Below are 21,455 nucleotides of genomic sequence, written 5' to 3'. Positions count from 1 at the left end.
TTTATTATGACAGAGTGTTCTAAAAGCCTCAAACACATCAGCTAACAATAAAACATCTGTTTTTAGATATAAATCATGATATTCTCCAAGGTTCTTTATCTTAAATATTTTCCATATTTCTTGTGCGTGTTTATATTCCTTATCACTTATCTCTTCTTCATAAAGGTTATTATAGAAACTTTCTTTTGAAGGAAGTTGTGTTTCTTTAAATCTCATAAATGAATCCATATAATCATAAGGATAAATTCCCTTACTTGTAATAATTTTCTCTTTACTTTTCTTGTTTGAATTTCCTCTCTCGTAAGAATTCCTTCTTTAATCAGAATTTCATCTTTAATCTGAATTTCCTCTTTAGTTCGAATTTTCTTTATAATTAGAATTTCATCTTCAGTTAGAATTTCCTCTTTACTTTGAATTCTCTCTTTAATCTGAATTTCCTCTTTAGTGAGAATTTCCTCTTTTGGAAAGAATGAATTAAGATTTGGAAAAGAGTCCGTGGAGCTTAGATTTGATGCGAGGTAGGCTAGTGGTGTTCCCATAAACTTGTAAGAATCTAAAAACCCTAATACGAGTTATCGGTTTTGTGAATATCATTTTTGAAAATGAAATATACTTTTGACTTGTGTTTGTTATAGCAGAAATATTCCCTGGTGTTTTTGAAAGTTCATTTATAAATAGATGTGTATCATAGTTAGCGCTGTTGTGAAGAAAGACTGGAATAAAAGAAGGTAATTTATAATTAAGATTACAACAGGAATGAGCGGGACCTCTATATTTACCAGTAAGATGACAATGGTCTCTAACTTTAAACTCCTTAATTTCCCCCTCACAAATATGACAGATATTGTTCATTCTAAATTCTAATTTTTCTTCTTTGGTTAATTTCATCGGTTCATTTGTTTCTTTCATTAATTTAGTGAGTCTTATACAATCCTTTTCTAATCGTTTTACAAACTCTTGTGAAGCATTTTTCCACGATAATGTTCAAGTTTGTTATACTTTTCTCCAACAGATGATTTGATATAATAACAAAAACCACAAGGAATATGTTTTTGATATTTATTTGTATATGGTTCTTTTGGATTAGGAGAAGCAGTATTTATCTTTTAAGGATACATTCAAAATCAGCGTATATCACAAATGGGTGCATGATAGATTTATTATAATCTTCAAAATAAATCTTTTCACCAGGTTTGAGGCATTGTAATTACAGCTGATTTATGATTACTACAATATTTTGAATGTTGTTCTAATCGTTCTTTTGTATGAAATGAATTAAGACATAAAACACAAGGATATATTTTGTTTGCTGTTCTGAATACCTGAGAAGAGATTAATCTTGATAAATTATTGATGTATGTGTAATGTGAATTCTTTCCAACACTAAAATATAAAAGGTCAATGTGTGTTTCTTCATTTTTATAGTTGTTTGAAATTTTTAATATTTGAACTTTGTTTGTATCCGTTAATCCATATACATTAATAGAAAGATTATTCTTTTCTCAAATTTAGGAATATCTGTTAATGGCATTGGGAATTTAAAATCTTTAATGTCCAAGGTATTCTCATATTTCATATATTGTTTTACTCTTTCTGAATTACATTTTGGTGGATGTAAGTGAGCAAGAACAGACCAGAGAAAACATTTATTATCATTGTTCTTAATATTAACAACTGCCTTCTTTAGTTTTATTTCTTTTGGTAATTCAATATAAGAAGAAGCTTTAAGAGGGTTTGATTTTAGAATGTGTATATCTAAAAGATGATTTTTTAATATTGAATCCACTTCCTACCACTGTATTATCAACATCCTCCTCTTGTCTTGATAGTTCTTCATAAACCCCACTATTCAAAAAATCTTGAAATGATGTTATAAAATGAAGATCTGTTCTCATATAAGGAGTTTGTTCTTCATCTTGTCTTTTCATATTCATTTTCACTCCCATATAAAACTTTAAAGTTTTATTTCTTTTAATGTCTTTTTAATAAATTTTTCAACATCGGGTTTCACTATTTCAATTGATTCAGCTATTGATGATGGACCGGGTTCTCCAAATTGAAAAATCCTTATTTTTATATGCCCTTTAAATGCCTCATCAGTGTTTTTAATATAATAGTCTCCCTTTACTTTAAACTCATTTTTCTTGTGTTTTTGTGATTGAAGATGTTGATTATAACTACTCTTCAAAACATCCTTTGAACAGATATCACAATGTTTTCTTTCCAACTCAAGAGGAGATATTTGATGAAATAGATTAAATGTGTGTTTGTTGGTTCGGAGGTGTTTTCTATAATGTTTATATTCGTGATTACAAACATCGCAGTACGTTGTATTCACCATATTTATAGAATAAAATGTTTGCTTAAACTAAAATTTTCTTGATGAAAATTTCGTTTAATTTATAGGTGAATCTGTGCTTAAAAACATTTTATCCTCCAACTTTTTCACTTAATAAATACCATGTTTCAAGACACAAAAGACAAGTTTCAATCAATCTCTTCATCTGTTAAAGATACTGAGAAATATGTCAAGGATGTAAAATTGAACAAAGATAAATATAACAACTATTGGATAAAACTATTATGGTAAATAATATGAGTTCTTCAATTTCCTTCAGTGGAAGGGCTTTTAGTATACCTGGTAGAACATCAATTAAAGTATCTCTAACAAAAGTTTCTCCTCTCCTTCTAGTAATATATTCAAAACTAGAAAAAAGCAATGAAACAAGAAAAAGTATCAAAGAACAAAAACCTTATGGATGAAGCTTTAGAAAGAAAAGATAAGACCATCTGTAATATGCAAGGAGAAATTTGTATTTTTTCAACAACCCTAAAGATGTAAATCTTGATGAAATAAAGGATGTTAATATATCAGGTGAAATGACATTTCGTTCAATAGTAGTTAACGATAATTTTAAAATTACCTTTAATATAAAAAAATGTTGTCGTTGAATCTGATAATGAAAAAAGTATATCGATATCGATGGTAATATACAACTGAAAGTATAGATGAATTTCAGTTTAAGTAAAGTTTTACTTTATAAATATGCTAGACTTTCCTGATTCTCCATATGACAAATTTGAGAATTGTCCCTGCGTGTGAAAGACAGGGATTAAACACAGAGTCAAAAGCCTATAAACAATGTATATTCTGTGATTATCTTCTAATTAATGATAATAAAAAATATAAAAGGAAAATAATTCTTTTAGATTTACACCAAAAATGAATTACTTTACAAGATTGATTAGAGAAATGAATGTAAAGTATGAGGATCCTAACACACCTTTCCTTACAAGCCAAGAAACTGAACGTATAAGAGAAATGTTCAAACCATTGTTGTTGTATATTATTCATGCATGTAATTTTCAGGAAATATCAACACAAGATATTGTATAAATAAAATAATGGATTATCTTGAAATTAAACCTGAACTTAGGATAAAATATAGAGTTTCTAAAAAGCCAATAATAAATTAAATAACCTGTTTTTCAAATATATAAATGAATGATTTTTTACCTATTTGGGAAAATAAGATAAAATTTAACAACCATAAAAATCTCCCAAATTCATTAAGATGTCTCATAGTTGGTTCAAGTGGATGTGGAAAAACCTGCGTACTTTTAAAAAATGCTCCTCACTCCCAACTTTTTAGATTATGATAATTTAATAATTTTCACAAAGTCGAGTTTTCAACCAGAGTATCAACTACTCTCACAAGGTTTTAATGCTGGTCTTCAAAGAAGATATAATAGGTTTATTTAAACGTCAAAAAAACCTAAATGATTATAACATTGAAGATATAATTCAACTATTTTGTGATACACAGAGATGTAAAAGAAATCAAATCTTATAACTTGTATTCTTAGTGATAATACGGATGATATACCGTCTCCCCAAGATTTGGATAAATCAAAAAAGAACCTCGTTATCTTTGATGATTGTGTTAATGAGAGTAAACAAACGGTAATGGACAGCTACTACACAAGAGGAGACATTCTTCTTGTAATTGTATTTATCTTAGTCAATCGTACTTTCAACTTCCTCGTCGTTCCATCAGAAACAATGCTAATACTTTTATTTTATTCAAGTTAAATTCAATAGATATCAATAATTTTTAGCAAGATAATTGCTCTACATTATGTAGTAAATAGAAATTTGAGGATTATATGAAGCAGACGACTGAAAAATATAAAAATATTCTTGTGACACAAGATGAGATATTAAGGATATATTTTTTGTTTTATAAACAATTACATATATAAATGACAACTATTATTATAAATCTTGTGGGTAAATCTGCTTCTGGAAAAAACTTTCATAAATCAAGGTTCTTGTGTAGTACAAATGAGAATATTGTAAATTTACTTAAAAACACCCGTGATACGCATTGTATCAACAACAACTAGAGCAATAAGACCTGGAGAAGTAAAGGTGAAGATTATCACTATATTTCAGTGGAGGAACATATGCGATTGAGGAATGAAGGACAAATATTTGAGGAGGTTTCTCTTGGTACAACAAAATATTCACATTGTAAGAGTGAGTTAAAGAAACTAAAATCTGGTGGTGTTGGGATATTAGAAACTAATCCAGAAGGAACGAGACAAATTATTAAATATCTGAGCGGAGTGAAGATTTTATCATTCGGTTTTGATGTTGATGAAGAAACTCAACACAAACGTATGAAAAGCAGAGATGCAAGGATTAGTGAAGAAGAAATTACAACTCGCATTAATGTTAATAAAGAATTTGATGAAATATTTAAAGAAAAGGATTTATTTGAACACATCTACTTGAATGATGAAGAAAAGGAAAATTTCCCTGTTGATCTTTACAATTCATTAAATGATATTTTACAATAAATAAATGGATACAAAAGAAAGAGCAAGAAGATTTAAGGAACATCAAGAGTTGGTTTCAAAAGTTGTAAAACAACAGGAAGACATAAAGAAGAAACGCAGACAGAAACTAACGGGCGAAGAAGCATTTGAAAAAAACAAGAGAAATTTTTAAACCACTTTTAAAAACTTCCCAAGAAAAATGAAAGATGTTTCCACAGTTCCCCACAGTAGAATATACTCGTAGAAAGCTTCAAATGTTAAAAGATTTCAGTCAAATGACAGAGGAAGAATTAGAGCATTTAGGAGAATTAGAATATGATGATGAAGGTTTATTTCAACAACTGGAAGAGATTAATCAACCCCCTGATTATATTGTGAATGCTGTTCAAAACAATGAATATTCAGCGGATTCAAAAACCAAAGCAGGACTCATTCCAACAGAACAACCAGCAATATTTCATCTTGTTAAAGAAAAGGTATTGATATTTAATGATGAATTAAGGTTCTTAAGTTCTGCTCAACCCCTGTTAAACTAACTCCGAGATTAATGTTTCTTCTCACAAAAGATGGAAGACAAGGTTCAACTGTGAGGGATGAATCAAAGTATATTGATAAACCATTGGATATGGAAAATAATGATGATAGAGTATATATTGATTTGCTGAACACTCTAAATTATAAGGTTATTCTTTCTGGTAAAGTAGGAAGAATGAGAAGGAGAAACACATTATTCAGGCTTTAAGTATCCTTGGTTCAGGTATTAGTTTTCTTCCAAATGACCCATCGCAATTAGTTAATAGACTGTTATTGTTGTTCGGCAGTAAGAAGGCTGGAAATAACAATTGTTTTAATGAAGCATCAGCCATTTTAGACCAGTTGATGAACATGAAAATAATTAATAAATCTCAATATAAAGACATTTTATCTCATATTAAATAAGATGAGAAGCACAATCCTGAGTTTTAATTTCACAACAAGCGACCACACATCTTCATTCCCATACCCACTACAACTTGACACAACAAAGAATATGAGGCATCTTTATTGTCCATGGAGACTTATAATACCTTATTTAATATAACCGAGAAAAATGACAAGTTTAGTTATAATCCGGGAAGTGGATACAAAACGATAACAGTCTCACCCGACATACGAGATTTCTCAAATATCTTCCGAAATTGCTCGTCTTATGAAAGAACAGGGTGATGAACCAAAAAATATTATTATAAACATTCAAAAACATACTTCAAAATCAACGATTAAAGTTAAAAATAACTACAAGGTTGATTTCACAATTGATAATTCATTTAGAGAGTTATTAGGTTTCTCCTCAAAAAAGATTGAAACTAATGGGACGTTTTACAGTGATAATGTCATTCAAATATCCTCAGGAATAAATTCGGTGTTAATTCACTGTGATTTGATTGATGGTGCTTATAATGATGGATTAAAAACAAATACAATATTTTCATTCAGCGCATACTCAACCCCAATTGGTTATAAATTCAATATGGAGCCTAAAATTTGGTTTATCCACCTGTGTCAGGAAAAACCATACACAGAGTAAATTTTAGGATAACCGACCAAGATAATCGTGTGATCTCTTTTAATGGAGAAGTTATATCCATCAGAATTCACCTACGTGAAGTTTTCAATAAATAAATACGATGGTTATTGTGAGGAAGCACGAGTTGGGAAAATATAAAATAATTACAGGGGGATGGGATGTTCCTTTCCCGTACTACAAGGGTGAAGGTATGTATCTTGGTAGAGGATACTATAAACCTAAGAGACAAAAGGGTGTTGGACATCAATTTAGAGGAGATGGGATAATTGATACTCTCATGGGTATTGGTTCAACTATTCTTAAACATAAAGACCTAATTGGTTCAACTGCTTCTGCTGTGGGAAATGTAGCAGGTGCTGTAAAGAGTATAAAAGATGCTCAGAAAGAATCTCATAAATTACAAGCAATAAAAGAAATTAAGAAAGGTAAAACTCAGTTGTCCCCCCAAGAGCGACAGAAAATAATTCAAATACTTGGATCAGGGTTTCAAAGTTTTAACATCTTTTTTCCTAAATAAATACAAGTATGGAAGCAATTGATAGTATCTATGATTTGGATGATACTATTATTATCTCAAACTCCACTAAAAAAGAAGATTACTTCAAGGTAAATGCAATAACTGGAACAGACTGGAATACAAATGGTACAAAAAGTTTTGAAATAAATAATCAACAAACCTATTTGAATCTCTCCGAAAGTTTCTTGTTGTGTAAATTTAAATTCACTAAGGCTGGGAATAACACAAACGCTACACTTGTAAATGATTTCTTCTGGAAAATGTTTGATAGTGTGCGATTGTATATTGGAACACAAGAAGTTGAAGCGGTTGATTATGTCTCTGCTGTATCTGAAATGATGAAATTTACACTCTATACATTCAGTGATAGAATGGGAAAGGGGTCTGTCGAAGGTTTTATTCCTGATATGTCAACGGGAACAAACACAGACCCTGGATATATTCAAAGGAAAGGAATGTATAATGATGATACAAAAGCAGAAAATAGTTTTACTGTGGCAGTTCCTCTTAAAAGGTATATTTGGATTTTGTGATTATGATAAAGTTCTGTATGGTCTTAAAATTAGATTTCAACTACAAAGGAATGATAATGAAAATAGATTGCTTTTTGGTGTTGGTAATGCTTTTGGTGATCAGAATAAATTTGTAATTGAGGAGATGAGTTGGTATATCAGTGAATATACTCTAATCTTAAAACAGAAGAGATGTTGAATCGAAGACTTAACTCAAAGAGACCCTCAGTGTATCATACCTCAAAAGAAGATGTCAACACGTTAAACTCAACCAAACTACTTACACATGGAATTTGGGTGTTCTGGAAGGAAAGCCACGATATCTGTGGATCATTTTTAAAAAGCCAGATGGTGATACTGCGACTGATAAGAATAATGCATTGAGTGATAATGCTAAGGTGAAACAACCGCGTTTCTCTAGATGGAACATTTTATCCACGAGATAGATTGGAAATTAATTGGGAAAAAATGATTTTGCTGAAGCATACAAGGCTTACCAAAAGGTGTGTGAAAGTAATGGAAATAAAGAACCTATTTTGGATATGACAGCATTTAAAAGTTTGTATACAATCTATGCGTTTGACCTGAGCGCTCAAAAGGAAACTATAAAGTCGAATTGAGTGGATACTTCCTATACATTGAAGAGGAGAGAGTGAAGAAGTTGATACATATTGTTTGCTTTTGGAAGAAACAGAATTGCAGATTAATACAGATAATGGTGTGATGATTAGTCTCACATAATTTTTTGTTAAATAAATGAGTAGCAAAGTACCAACTGGGGTATATGTTAATCAAATCAATCTTCATAAACTATCATCTTGTGTTCAAAATCAAAAGCCTTATGCGATTAACGTTAATACAATTCAGAGAAAAGGAGCAGTAAGAATTGATGTTTTGCTCACAAGAGAACAGGTTAAAATCTTGAATGACACTGGCTCACTTAAAATTAAAATGACAAAACCAATGTTGAAAAAATATTCAATAAGAGAGGCAGTGGAGGATTTCTCCCATTTCTAATTCCTTTATTTGCTGGTTTAAGTACGTGTTGGAGCATTGACGGGTGGTATTTCAACAGCGGGTCAAAACTGCCAACGAAGGAAGCTCAACTCCAGGCTCAAAAGAATTGGAAAGACATAACAAAGAGTTGGAGAAACAAATTAGTGGAAGTGGTGTAATTGTAGATTTTGCTGAAAAACTTGAAGGTCTGCCTGATAAAGCGAGATTGTTAGTTGGAGATATGCTTTCTTCTATAGCACAAGCAGGTGTAAAATTAACGAAAAGAGGTAATGGATTATATCTTTCTAATAAATAAATGAGCATTGATGAGTGGTTGAAAGAATTTGGAAAGAATACAACATCAAATTTACAACTTGTCAAATATTGTAAGAAATTAAAAATTCATAATGTGGTTATTTGTATGAGAGATGAATTAACAAATGTGTCGAAACATACAAAGAATATTATTATGAACTTAGAAGATAATGATGGGAGCACGGTTCTCATTGGGTTTGTATTTTTAATAGTCAAGACAAATATTATTTTGATAGTTTTGGTCTTCCACCACCTGTTGAAGTCATAAAATTCTTACAGAATGGTGTTTATCAAACATTTCAAGTCCAAGAATTAAATTCCAAGTGTTGTGGTCAATTATGTCTATATGTGTTATTTCAACTCAACAAAAATAAAAAATTTTATGATATTATTTTAATCTAATATAAATGACTTATGTTGGTAAAGATGGTTCTATCTTTGGTGTATCTCAAGAACTGGATATTGATTTATCAAATTATTATACAAAGGCACAGGCTGAGCGATATAAATATAATATAAACAAAAATATTAACATGAAAAATGCTTATAAATTAAAAAATTATCCAAGCCCGACTGACTTGGTGAGATTAAGCGATTTATCACAATATATATACTTAAATAAAACGGCTGTGTATTCTAAAGATACAGAAGTGTTGATATTATCTCCAGGTCATACAGAATTCACAGTTCGAATTAAAATAAATTTTTATAAAGAAGGGCGTATCGTTTGTATGAGAATAGAACAATGGGGGTATGATATGAATGATTTAGGGTATAATTGGTCATTTAAAATTAACCTCGAAGACCTGGAACAATTAAATCAGTCTCGTAAGGAAGAATATTATCCACTTGGTATCGAGAATGAGTTTTGTGGAGCCACGATTAGTAAACAACAAATAAAAGAATTTAATAAGGGTAAATATAATAATGGTTTTGCCCTTGTTTATCTCATGAAAACAGAAAAAACAGGATTATATATAATAAGTAAGGAAATACAAAATGATTTAACTATGGGAAGATGGGGAGGTGTTTCGTGCCATAATATTATTCTAACATATATTTCTAATACATAAATGACAGCAAGAAGGCTTCAAGAAAATTATCATTTCTGTGTTCAAGCATACCTTCAAGAAAAGGGTATTCGGTATTTTAATAAATATGTTCTACAACATAAGAATGAGGTATTTTCAATAAAAGATTGGCATTATGCTGATGTTGATAAACCAACAACTTTAGATTTAATTAGAATGTTAAATAATGAAAAAATTATAAGGTTAAGAAAAGGTAAGGCTCTTTTAGAAATTCAAAAGAAATTTTATTGGTATCCTGTTGTAAAAAAATTATTTTGGATACAGGAATAACAAGAAATCCTGATGAATATATGTATAATATTCTATGGGGTGTAAAGCGATTCAAGTATAGTAAGGGATGAGGAAGGAGTTGAAGAAGAGAGGGAAGAGGAGGAAAAGGAGGAGGAGGAGAGAGAGAAGGAGGAAGAGAGAAGAGAGAGAGGGAGGAAAGAGAGAGAATGAATAAATATCAAAATATGGAAACCAGTGAGATTCAAAAAGAATAGAGGTATTAAAGAAATTAACTTATCTCACCAGGGAGGAATACAAAGAATTAAAAAGTCTATTTACAATACTTTCGACAAGACTATCGACATCGAGAAGACATGTATTTTGATTCAAGTTTTTTCTTAAATAAATGGAGGAGAGAGTGAAGGCATTTCTAAGGATTCTTTATGTTTTAAAAATTAAGATTCAAATGTGCATGTTGGAAACTAAAAAGGTTTTTGCACTCTGCAGAAACTTTCATAATTAATAAATCACTTATTGTCTCAAATGTAAAATAAAAACTAATACTACAAGTACTTCACATATTAAAAGTAAAAATAACAGGGTTATACAAAAAGGTATATGTTCGGTGTGTGGTTCAAAAAAAATCAATTTATCTCCAAACACAAACTCGGAGGAGATATACAAAAGTTTTTATCAGGAAGTAAATTTACAACTACTGGAATACCAGGGGAATTACATCTTCCAGGGTATTCTTTCTGTGGTCCAGGCACAAACTTGGATAAAAGATTAGATGAGGCAGACAATCCTAAATCCTGGAGTAAACCAATCAATAGAGTTGATGAAGTGTGCATGAGACACGATATTGATTATGGGAATACCACAACGTTGGAAGAAAAGCATGAAGCCGATAGAGAAATGTTATATAATTTGTCTCTGATACAAAATCCAACCTTGAGAGAAAAGTTGATAGGTTCATCGTGAAGAAGATGATTAGTGCTAAATTGAAACTTGGACTTGGAAATTCAAAAAACTTATAGGCTCTAATGATGCCATTAAGACTGAAGAGCAATTAGCTGATGAATTACATAAACCAATATTCACAAAGTTTCAGAGAAGGAAAGTTTATTCCAAGGAAGTTGATTATATCTGGTCTGCTGATTTGATTGAACTCAATAATGATAAGGTACAAGTATGCTTTAACCGTTATTGATTTGAGGAGTAGATATGCGTGGGTTGTCCCTTTAAAAAACAAAACAGGTAATACTCTTGTGTTAGCTTTTCAACAGATATTTAATAAAAGTAAGAGAAAACCTAAGAAATTGTGGACTGATGAGGGTAGAGAGTTTTATAACAAGACATTTATGAATTTTTTAAAAAATAACAGTATTACATTATACAGTACCTTTAATGAAGGGAAGGCAGTTGTTGTTGAGCGTTTTAATCGTACCTTAAAGAGAGACTATATAAAAAATTCACACAACTCGGTTCACAACAATGGTTATCTTTTATTCAGGATATTGTGGATAAGTATAATGACCACGATTCACACGTCAACGAATATGAAGCCATCAGAAACATTTACAAAATTAAAATATGAAAAAGAGATTAATGTCAGAAAACCTAAGTTCAAAGTTGGTGATATCGTAAGAATATATAGGTGGAAATCTCATTTTGAAAAGGGTTTTACTGAACGATGGACGAAAGAACTTTTAAAATTGTTGATGTAATAGATACAGTTCCTTGGACTTATAAAATATATGATTTGGAAGGGAAGAGATTTTAGGTTCATTTTATTCACAGGAATTACAAAAGACAAAACTAAGCATATAATACACCTTTGTGGACACTAGAGGGACAAGTATATAATGTGTCAAGGGGACGTTCTTAGATCTGTGAACCCCAAACACAGAATCCTCAACTGAATAGTCAAGGCTTAACTTTTGTTTGTGTGTGTGTGTGTGCAATGGGAGCAATAGGTTGGCGCTTCACTCCCTCCTACTATACACCGTTGTGGACACTCGAGGGCCAAGTCCGAGGTGTATAACAGTATATAATGTGTGTCAAGGGGGACGTTCTTAGATCTGTGAACCCCAAACACAGAATCCTCAACTGAATAGTCAAGGCTTAACTTTTGTTTGTTGATGTGTATGTGTGTGTGTGTCCCAACCCTCACATTCAAAATCTCAACCCCAACCCTCACATTCAAAATCTCAACCCTAACTCAATCCTCGCCCAACACAATGTCTTTTCAAAATGAGATTTCCACCTATATATATATATATTTTTACGTTTTTTTTTCTTCTTCCAATTCTGTCTTTTAAGGCTTTCAGGTTTGATGACGTAGAAAGGGGGACTAAGCCTGCACTTTCTTCCCAGAACTTTCTTGATCTTGCTCCCATCAAGCACCATCCGACAAAGAACTACATCGATAGGTTTAGATCCCAAAGAGTGATAGCAACTCCAAAGTCTCCAAAATATAAATAAATAAAATAATAATAATAATAAATAAATAAATAAATAAATAAAAGCCCCCAAAAAAGTTTCAAGTGTCCAACATAAACCCAACTTTCCAAGTCTTCAAGGTATAACCACATTCCCGTTGAGTTTCCAAGATATGTATCACATTGTGAGTTATCAATCCAGAACCCACATTTCAAAGTATTCAAAGTAAAACCAACTTACAAAGTCTCTTAAGGATAACTCATTTTACTGATTTTTCAAAATTTGTGAGTCTCCAAGGTAGACCCCATATTTAGAACCATCTTGGCAGAACCCTTTTCCTGAGTCTCCAAGGTAGTTATTTAAACCATCAAGGCAGAACTCATTTACTGATTTTTTTCAAAATTTGTGACTCTCCAAGGTAGGCCCCATATTTAGAACCATCTTGGCAGAACCCTTTTCCTGAGCCACCAAGGTAGTTATTTAAATCATCAAGGGAGAACTCATTTACTGATTTTTCAAAATTTGTGAGTCTCCAAGGTAAAACTTGTATTCTGGCTCATCAAGGTATAACTTGTTCAGTGGGTATTGTCTTGATAACTCACAATGAGTACTATTGCTGTAAAACTCTTTTCAGGATTTTGCTGGTCTCCAAGGTATAACTCTTTGGTTGGGTCATCAAGGGACGAACTCGTTCTGTGGGTCTTGGTCGCTCATAAGGTCTTCAACCAAGCCAACAATTTAAGCCCCAAGTTGTAGCAAAAGCAGTATTTTCATTTCGTATTTCAGACACAATTTCCTGTGAGAGAAAATAATAATGTATTAATTAAGTTATTTAATTATTAAATGAGTATGCTTCAATCAAAGTTTGAAAATAGGAAAATAAAAAATCTTACCTCAATAGATAAGAGGTTTGAATCCAGTTCATCAACTTGAAGGTTTAGTTCCATAGAAGACAGAGAGTTCCAAGGAACACCAAAGTCATCCCACTCAAGGTCTTCAACCAAGCCAACAATTTCCCCCAAGTTGTAGCAAAAGCAGTATTTTCAGATACAATTTCCTGTGAGAGAAAATAATAATGTATTAATTAAGTTATTTAATTATTAAATGAGTATGCTTCAATCAAAGTTTGAAAATAGGAAAATAAAAAATCTTACCTCAATAGATAAGAGGTTTGAATCCAGTTCATCAACTTGAAGGTTTAGTTCCATAGAAGACAGAGAGTTTGAGACAAGCACACAGAACACCATTGCCAGCAAGAACAAATGTTTAAAATGGAGCCTGGGTTTGAAGCTTTTATAGAGAAAGACTGGTGGGTGTGGTTTCCTTTGGAAATTCCCTGAGCAAGCCTAGGCAAGTCTTCATTGTGAAAGTTTTCAAAACCATAACATCCTGTAATTTTCTAGTGATTTCTTTGTGAGTCAGAGATGAACTGGAAATGATGTAAGAGTGGGCGGGGCTTAGCAAAAGTAGGCGGAGCTTAGGAAAAGTGGGCGTGGCTTAGAAAAAAATACCTTATGAAAAGTGGGCGGAGCTTAGCAAAAGTGGGCGGGGCTTAGGAAAAGTGGGCGTGGCTTAGAAAAAATACCTTATGAAAAGTGGGCGGAGCTTAGCAAAAGTGGGCGGAGCTTAGGAAAAGTGGGCGTGGCTTAGAAAAAATACCTTATGAAAAGTGGGCGGAGCTTAGCAAAAGTGGGCGGAGCTTAGGAAAAGTGGGCGTGGCTTAGAAAAATTACCTTATGAAAAGTGGGCGGGGCTTAACAAAAGTGGGCGGGGCTTAAAGAAAAGTGGGCGGGGGCTTAACAAAAAATAACCTGTGGCTCAGGAGGTGGTCAAACAAGAGCATTAAGAGAAGTTTATCATTTCGTAATGGCACAAATGGGGTATCTTAAAAAAATGTAAAGATTCAAATGTTTTGTTTGTCAATATTTTAGATGGGGATTATTGTGCAAAGAAAATTAAACTATTGAAGGAATTTGAGAATGAACAAATCTTTATAGGTTCAATGAGTGAGCTGTTCAACCCCCAGGTGTTCAATTCAATGAGGTTCAACCTCCAGGTTAAAAGGGGAGACAAATAAATATACCTTGGGATAAAAAGGGGGTTTATTTTTAGGGAAAAAAATATAAATCGCTGAAAATTCCTCATTCATTTACATGGAGAAAAGTGAATCAGAATCAGTATTCTTACCCTACTTATATGTGTATGTAAATATATATATATATATATTTATATATATATATATATATATATATATATATATTTACAGGTATATGTGTATGTAAATATATATATATATATATATATATATATATATATATATTTATATTTATATATATATATATATATATATATATATATATATATATATTTACAGGTATATAAAAAAAAAACAACCGTTTTTACAGCCATTTTTCCATGCTGTGCAGGGGTTTGGCTTTTTCTTGAGGCAATGGCTTATGGCCGGATGCCCTTCCTGACGCCAACCCTGGTCGCCTCTTACGACACACAGGGATATGGTACACCTATTCTAACCGGGGCATACACCGGGACCAGTGCACTGGTACTCATTTCGCCGACCTCGGAAGGATGACAGGCTGAGTCAACCCCCTGGTGTTAATTCAGCAGCCAACGGGGCTTGAACTCAGGACCCTGGGATCCCAAGCCGCCACCCTAACCACTAAGCCAACACCAGGCTTATTTACAGGTATATGTATATTTATATTTACAGGTATATTTATATTTACAGGTATATTTATATTTACAGGTGTATGTATCTATATATTTCAACAATTGACCCTCCCACACTCCTTGAGCTGAAGAAGCTGCATAAAGCAACCCAAGAAGACCCACACAAGGTAAGCACTGCATTGTTTCGAACCCTTCCCAGAGTTCCTCAACAACTTCAAAGATGTTCACACATAGAACACAGATGAGATGCTACACACCCCCTCAGCTACCAGACAGGTTTCATCACTTATTGGCAAATCATCAGCGATAGCGCAGACAGCAATGCATACCAATGGGAAGGGTTCGAAACAGCATAGCACTTACCATGCGAAAGTCGTCTTGAATTGCTTTATGCAGCTTCTTCAGCTGGAGGAGTGTGGGAGGTGTCAATTGTTTATATAATCCTAACCACCTGGGTTGAGTTGATTTGGTGAGAGCTGATTGGCTATTCCCTCCATTCACAGGTGAGATATGTGGGTGGGTCTTTCTTTATTAATATTGACTCCTTTTCACATTTGCACGTGGTACATGCTTGGGAGCCTCGTTGGTATGCAGTGCTGTCTGCACTATCGCTGATGTTTCACCATTAAGTGATGAAACCGGTCCGGGAGCTGAGGGGGTGTGTAGCATTGGGATTCTCATGTGTGTACTGTGTGTGAACGTCTTTCTAGCTGTGGAGGAACTCTGGGAAGGGTTTGAAACAGTGTTGCGCTTACCTTGTGTAGGTCTTCTTTGGTTGCTTTATGCAGCTTCTTCGGCTCGAAGTGTGGGAGTGGTCAATTGTATGTATATGTATGTATGTATGTACGTGTATTTCTCTATATATACTGATGAGCCAAAACATTATGACCACCTGCCTAATATGCTGTTGGTCCTCCGTGTGCTGCCAAAACAGCACCGACCCGCCGAGGCATATATATATATATACATATATATATATATATATATATATATATATATATATATATATATATATATATATATATATATATATATATATATATATATATATATATATATATCATCAGATGGATTGAACTTCCTCACCTAATTTATTGGGATTATTTACATCTTCCCTTTATCTTCATTAGCACTGTTGTCGCCTTTAACGTCAAACTATTGGAGTTTGTTTTATTTTTTTAATTTCCAAGAGAAAGTAGTGAAAGTGTAATTTCATGAAGAAGTGAAAACACAAACAGAGATGAGGCGATGCGGGCAGCATGACAAACAAAGGGAACCATTGCATCCGCAGAAGGCTCTCCCAACACTTTCCACTGAAAAACGTGAAATAACGAAACGTGTAAAACCATTCGTTGTGTTATTTATCAGGTCGGCAGTATAACGCAATCACTTGTGTTTTGAGGTTCTGTTTGGGGAGTTGTTGACGTTTGGCGATGTCCGGTGTTCAATCCCAAACGTTACAATTCAAGGCTTTGTGCCTCGATCGGTGAGTCGCTCGGCTTCACATCTCATACTAACGGGTCTGACGCTCATCATCACAATAACTATGGTGGTTAGCACAACACTACTTACAACCTGTTGTTTGTCTAAGCGCAAAGCTGATCACGCTCTTCACCACAAGGGGCACGACTGGTCCATACCATAAAAGCTAAACAGACAGGATAGTTTGTGTGAAAGTCTTGCAAGATTGCTTTGAACGGTCTTGGAGAAAGAGGACTCCACAGTGGACAGACAGGATGGCAACATGTTGCTGGTGATAGGATAGCCAGGCCTTGAGCATTTCGTAGGAGGTCAGAAGTCAATCGGTGCAAGAAAGCTGTTCGTCAGGGAAACGAGGACAACCGCACATGGCCCAACACGGGCAGGTGCACACTCATACCTATCTACCTTTCCCAGCCACCTGCATCAACCTGCATTATCTTGACCTCTAAGTATTTCTACTATTACTTTGTTTTCTCAACTTGTCATCTCGGACTGTCTTCTTGGTATTCCGTGAGTAAAATAAAATATATAAATCCCTGCCTCATCACAGTTTTACTTATTTCTGCTCTATCTTAACAATGTGCCCGTTATACTATCACCACCTTTAAAAAAAAACAAAAAACTTTTATACTTTGACGACATCCCGGCGTGATCTTCTCCAATATAAACTCCTCTGCTTTTTTCCGCTCTTTCCTCGTAACCAAGATTAGTCCGTGTCAATTCTCCGGTTTTTCCGTCGGTGAAATGCATGCCTCGTTCTCTGCTCACGCAATACCTTGCGCAATTTACCATTTCTGTCACACGTTCCTCCCTCTCTGCAAGGCGTGCCCAGACCCTGGCTTGGAAGTTTGCTCGCTGCGGATCCAGAATTTCATCGGCCCGCAGGCCATTTGTGCCTCCTCCCATAATGTCCTGCTCCTCACACGGGCAGACACGGCGGAAACGATCAGCTTTACAGTGGGCCATACCTCACCCAGTCGGTAGGTCTTTCCTATTTTAATAACCCAAACTTTCATGAAATACTGTGACTCGTGTATTCAATCGTTGCAAGTGCTTTTATATTTGAGAGTGCCAGAGTGGTTGCGCTGCTATGTACTTTACCAGCCGATGCTGACCTGCTCTCTTATTCCTCATCCCACCTCTCAACCCCCTCCCCCCCCAAAAAAACCCCTGAATTATGGACAGGGTGGCAAGAATCGACAACAGAGCAACCATCCAAAGTTGGAATATGTATGCACTGGAGCTTGCACCACCGTTACGACTCTACCATGAACTGGTAACAAATTGCCCTTCGATCTTTGCTGAACTTTCCATTGTTTAAAAAAAAAAACACACAAACTTATTGTGGACTTTTGATGGAGTTTCTATAAGAGGAGAAAGTCATACGGGCACCAGAGACAAATCGGACATTAAAAAACGGGGGTCGTCTGTGCGTGTCATAACTGTTGAGAAGTACGTGATCGGTCAGGAACAGTATTTACATTGTGATGACAGCATGTCTTTATTCTCGTGGGGGAAGGTGGGGGATGGGAGGGGGTTAGGTGGGCAAACGTTATAAAATATACAAATAGGGGCAATACCCTGGGTGCTCACCTAGTCGTGTCTGGATAGGAAAACCAGGGAACCACTGGTAGGCACGCATGACCCACAAGATATGTAACGGAGAAGAAAGAAATTACAGATGGATTTTTTTTTTTTTTAATGTCGTGGACAAACTTTGGTACATCACGGGTGATGAAGGCTGTGGTCAGGTTTCATTAAAATCGTGTGTGTAGTTTGTGAGAAGATAGAAAATACCGATTGGGGGGAGGGGGCAACACCCCGTAGACCCTCTTACGGCCCGATTTTATTTATATATATTTTTTATCTTTTTTTAATGCCATGAACAAACTTTGGTACATCACCTGTGATGAAAGTTGTGAAGTTTCATCGATATCGTATGTGTAGTTTCAGAGAAGAAGTTGCAAATGCTTGTGGACAGACGGACTGACGGACGACGCGCCATCCCATAAGCTTCCCGGAACTATGTTCCAGGTGAGCTAAAAACTAAATGAAGGTGCAGTATAATATTGTTACGTTGGAGAGGGTACGTATTGGGGAGATGATAAATTAGCGTGACCGTGTATTCACATCGGTGAGACCATTTTCTGAAAGCAGAGATCCGTTCGAGTGAATTGTCTTCTTGTCATGTCTGCCGTGAGAAGGGCAGAGTTGATGTAGGCATTAGGTGGGAAAGTCTGTGAACCAGACGAGACAACTAAACAACGTAAGGAGAAGGGTGGGTTTCACATGTGGCGGTAGCCCCTCCATTCCCCACCCCCCATTCCCCTGTAACTCCAACATCACCAAGACAACCACTTGTGGCCAAGCACGAGTACTAGCGACGTATTCGGATGGTGAAAACACCAAAGGGACTGACATGGATATTGGTTGGATTTCTGGGCAACCACCATTTTCGTAATGACCCAAACCTTTTTTTTTCTCATCCTTTTGTTATTTTACCTTTTTTTTTTCTTTAATATATTTCAAAATACCAGACTTGGTGGTGTAATGGTTGAGCGTCTGCTCTGAGTCCGGCAAGTTGATGGTTCAACACGAGTAGGTCGAGTCACGAGAGCCATGGGGAGGGGTCGGCACCGGCTCGATGTCTCCCCGACTCGGGTTTAACCAACCTTACCCGTTGTCCTCCCCTCTCCCGTTCTCTGCCGTACTCCACCACGTGTCAGGTCTTGACCGCCATGGTTCAGATGCAATCGACTGAAGCTCCAGACCACCTGAGTGGACGTCTGTTGCAGTTTGGTATCGCGAGCCCTCCCATTGTGGGCTCGCTTGAGGTCCCCTGCGATGAACGTCAACCCAGCACCTAGATCCAATCTATCGAATCTGCACAACTGGCATGGCGGGCAAGACCATCTGCCCGGAAGAGTACGGGGTGAGGTGCTCACTGAAATTGCTGTCGGCAGCGCAAGGCTCGCAATGACGCAGCATTTAACTACGTGCAGCAAGGCCAACCCAGGTCAAGAGTCTGCGGTTGCTGATGGAATACCCGTCGCTGACTTCCACAGACTCCCCTGAGAGGGCCATGCCACATGCAGTGAATCGCAAGCACTGCATAGATGTTAGGGGAGGGGGAGTAGGACTCGTGTCTCAGGGTGACTCCCTTCCGAGATGCAGTGGTAGTACCACGCATTTCTGGGGAGGGACCCGTCCCCATGAGCCCGGCCGTACCATGGACCGGTCACTGGAAGTAGTCGACCAGTCCACAGGAGGCGGGCCGCCGCTCGAGACACACTATGACTTGGTGAAAGGAGGGGCTGTCTGGTCGCATCCTATCAAAGACTTTTAAAATGGTCCATGCGGCTTCCTTGCTTGATGCTTAGTATTTACACAGATGGAGCATGGACAATCAACGCTGGGAAGGCAATGGCAAACTCCCCAGTATCACCATTGCCAAGAAACTGCTTAGGCAGCTCCAACGCTAAATAGAGAGGATTGTATATCAAAATAAAAAAAGTCTGAAATTGTCTGAAGGAAGCTGTTAATTTTGGCATTTTAAGTGTGAAATTGGTGAAGCCGAGAAACGAACAAGAAAAAGAGCAATCAGAGATTGCAAACCCTCACCAGGACTTATTTTGAGTGGTGTGTTTTTTTTTTTTTAGGTTTCAGGGTAAATCCCATATGGCTGCCAAACCATGTGACCAATGACATATGTGAACCTTTTGTTCCTCATGGGTAGGTGGTCATACGTGTAAAGTTTCGCCTCGATCTGTTCAGCCACTTCAGAGAGGAAGATTTTTGAAGGTTTTTTTTGGGGGGGAGGGGGGGGGGTTGAAACAATATGGCTGCCAAATCACATGACCGATGATGTCATGAATTTTTCCCTGTGGACCATTTTATCCCCATATGACCCTCAAAAATTTTCATACTGATTGGATGTAGCGTTCTGCATATGCAATTATGACATCATAATGAGGGCACCTATGACGTCATAAGTCACACTCATTCCCCATGAGGAGTACTTGCCGTGTGCCAAGTTTCAATTTTTTCCTTGGTGCAGTTTCTGAGATCCAGACGTCCAAAGTATTTCCGTTTTTCCAATGTGGCTGCCACACCACGTGACCTATGACATCATAATGATCATTGAAACATTCCACGTAAGCCGTAGCAGCAGTGGTGAAAATTTCGTCTTGATCCGACAAGCGGTTGCAGCGAAAAACAAAAAGTTCTCTGCGGACAGACAGACAGACACAAATGCAACACTCTCTCCGAATCCTTCGGCGAGGGTAATAAAACCCTTTCTGAACACCCTTTCGAATGATCCTTTAGAACCCCATAGAATTACCCTTTAGTATTACTTGTCGGCCTGTTGGTCCATTGGACCAAACTTTCGTGTTGCACGAGTCTTTTGGGTCCTCAGGAACGTGCTGTACAGCTTGAGCATTGGTTTGCCTTTCACCAAACCCAAATGTGCTTTGGCCAGGGCGGAGATTATCCGCTCGTTATAATTCCTGCCAAATGATACCACTATTATTATTATTATTATTATTATTATTGGGTGGTTGCTCGACTACCCTTATTCTCAGGTTTTTGAGTGGTCGCTCGACTTCCCTTATTCTCAGGTTTTCCGTCTGTCTGTTTGTTTGTATGTAATGGACAGCTCTGGAGGCCAGAGGAGTCAACCGATTTTGATGAAACTTGACTGGTAGGTTCATACCAGGATCTAGTTGTATGATTTTGAGCACCGTTGCTATGGACGCCACCGTTGCCGAACAACGGGACTGAAATTTTTGAAA

At 35.8% G+C, this 21,455-nt stretch overlaps 1 protein-coding gene across 10 annotated transcripts in view; it reads left to right on the top strand.

Moving 5' to 3' along the window:
- Window positions 1-21,455, top strand: part of HPS3 (HPS3 biogenesis of lysosomal organelles complex 2 subunit 1) — a 120,308-nt gene that overhangs the window by 38,369 nt on the left and 60,484 nt on the right. For 8 of the 10 annotated variants that reach the window (XR_015056805.1, XR_015056804.1, XM_085876254.1 and 5 more), the window contains exons 9-11: window positions 17,485-17,642; window positions 17,848-17,938; window positions 18,610-18,696. Coding sequence is in view for 8 of the 10 variants with exons in the window: in XM_085876254.1 (XP_085732380.1) it covers window positions 17,485-17,642; window positions 17,848-17,938; window positions 18,610-18,696 (336 nt within the window). In the remaining 2 variants the exon portion in view is untranslated. The remainder of the gene's footprint in view (window positions 1-17,484; window positions 17,643-17,847; window positions 17,939-18,609; window positions 18,697-21,455) is intronic. The other 2 variants (XM_085876252.1, XM_085876253.1) reach the window with 1 other exon arrangement.

The sequence above is a fragment of the Eptatretus burgeri genome, chromosome 4, assembly GCF_056783735.1.
Source record: "Eptatretus burgeri isolate ZD-2024b chromosome 4, Ebu_testis_v1, whole genome shotgun sequence".
In the NCBI taxonomy this organism is placed as follows: domain Eukaryota; kingdom Metazoa; phylum Chordata; class Myxini; order Myxiniformes; family Myxinidae; genus Eptatretus; species Eptatretus burgeri.
The sequence above is the reverse complement of the archived record's forward strand: the minus strand, read 5'-3'. Positions and strand labels throughout refer to the sequence as shown.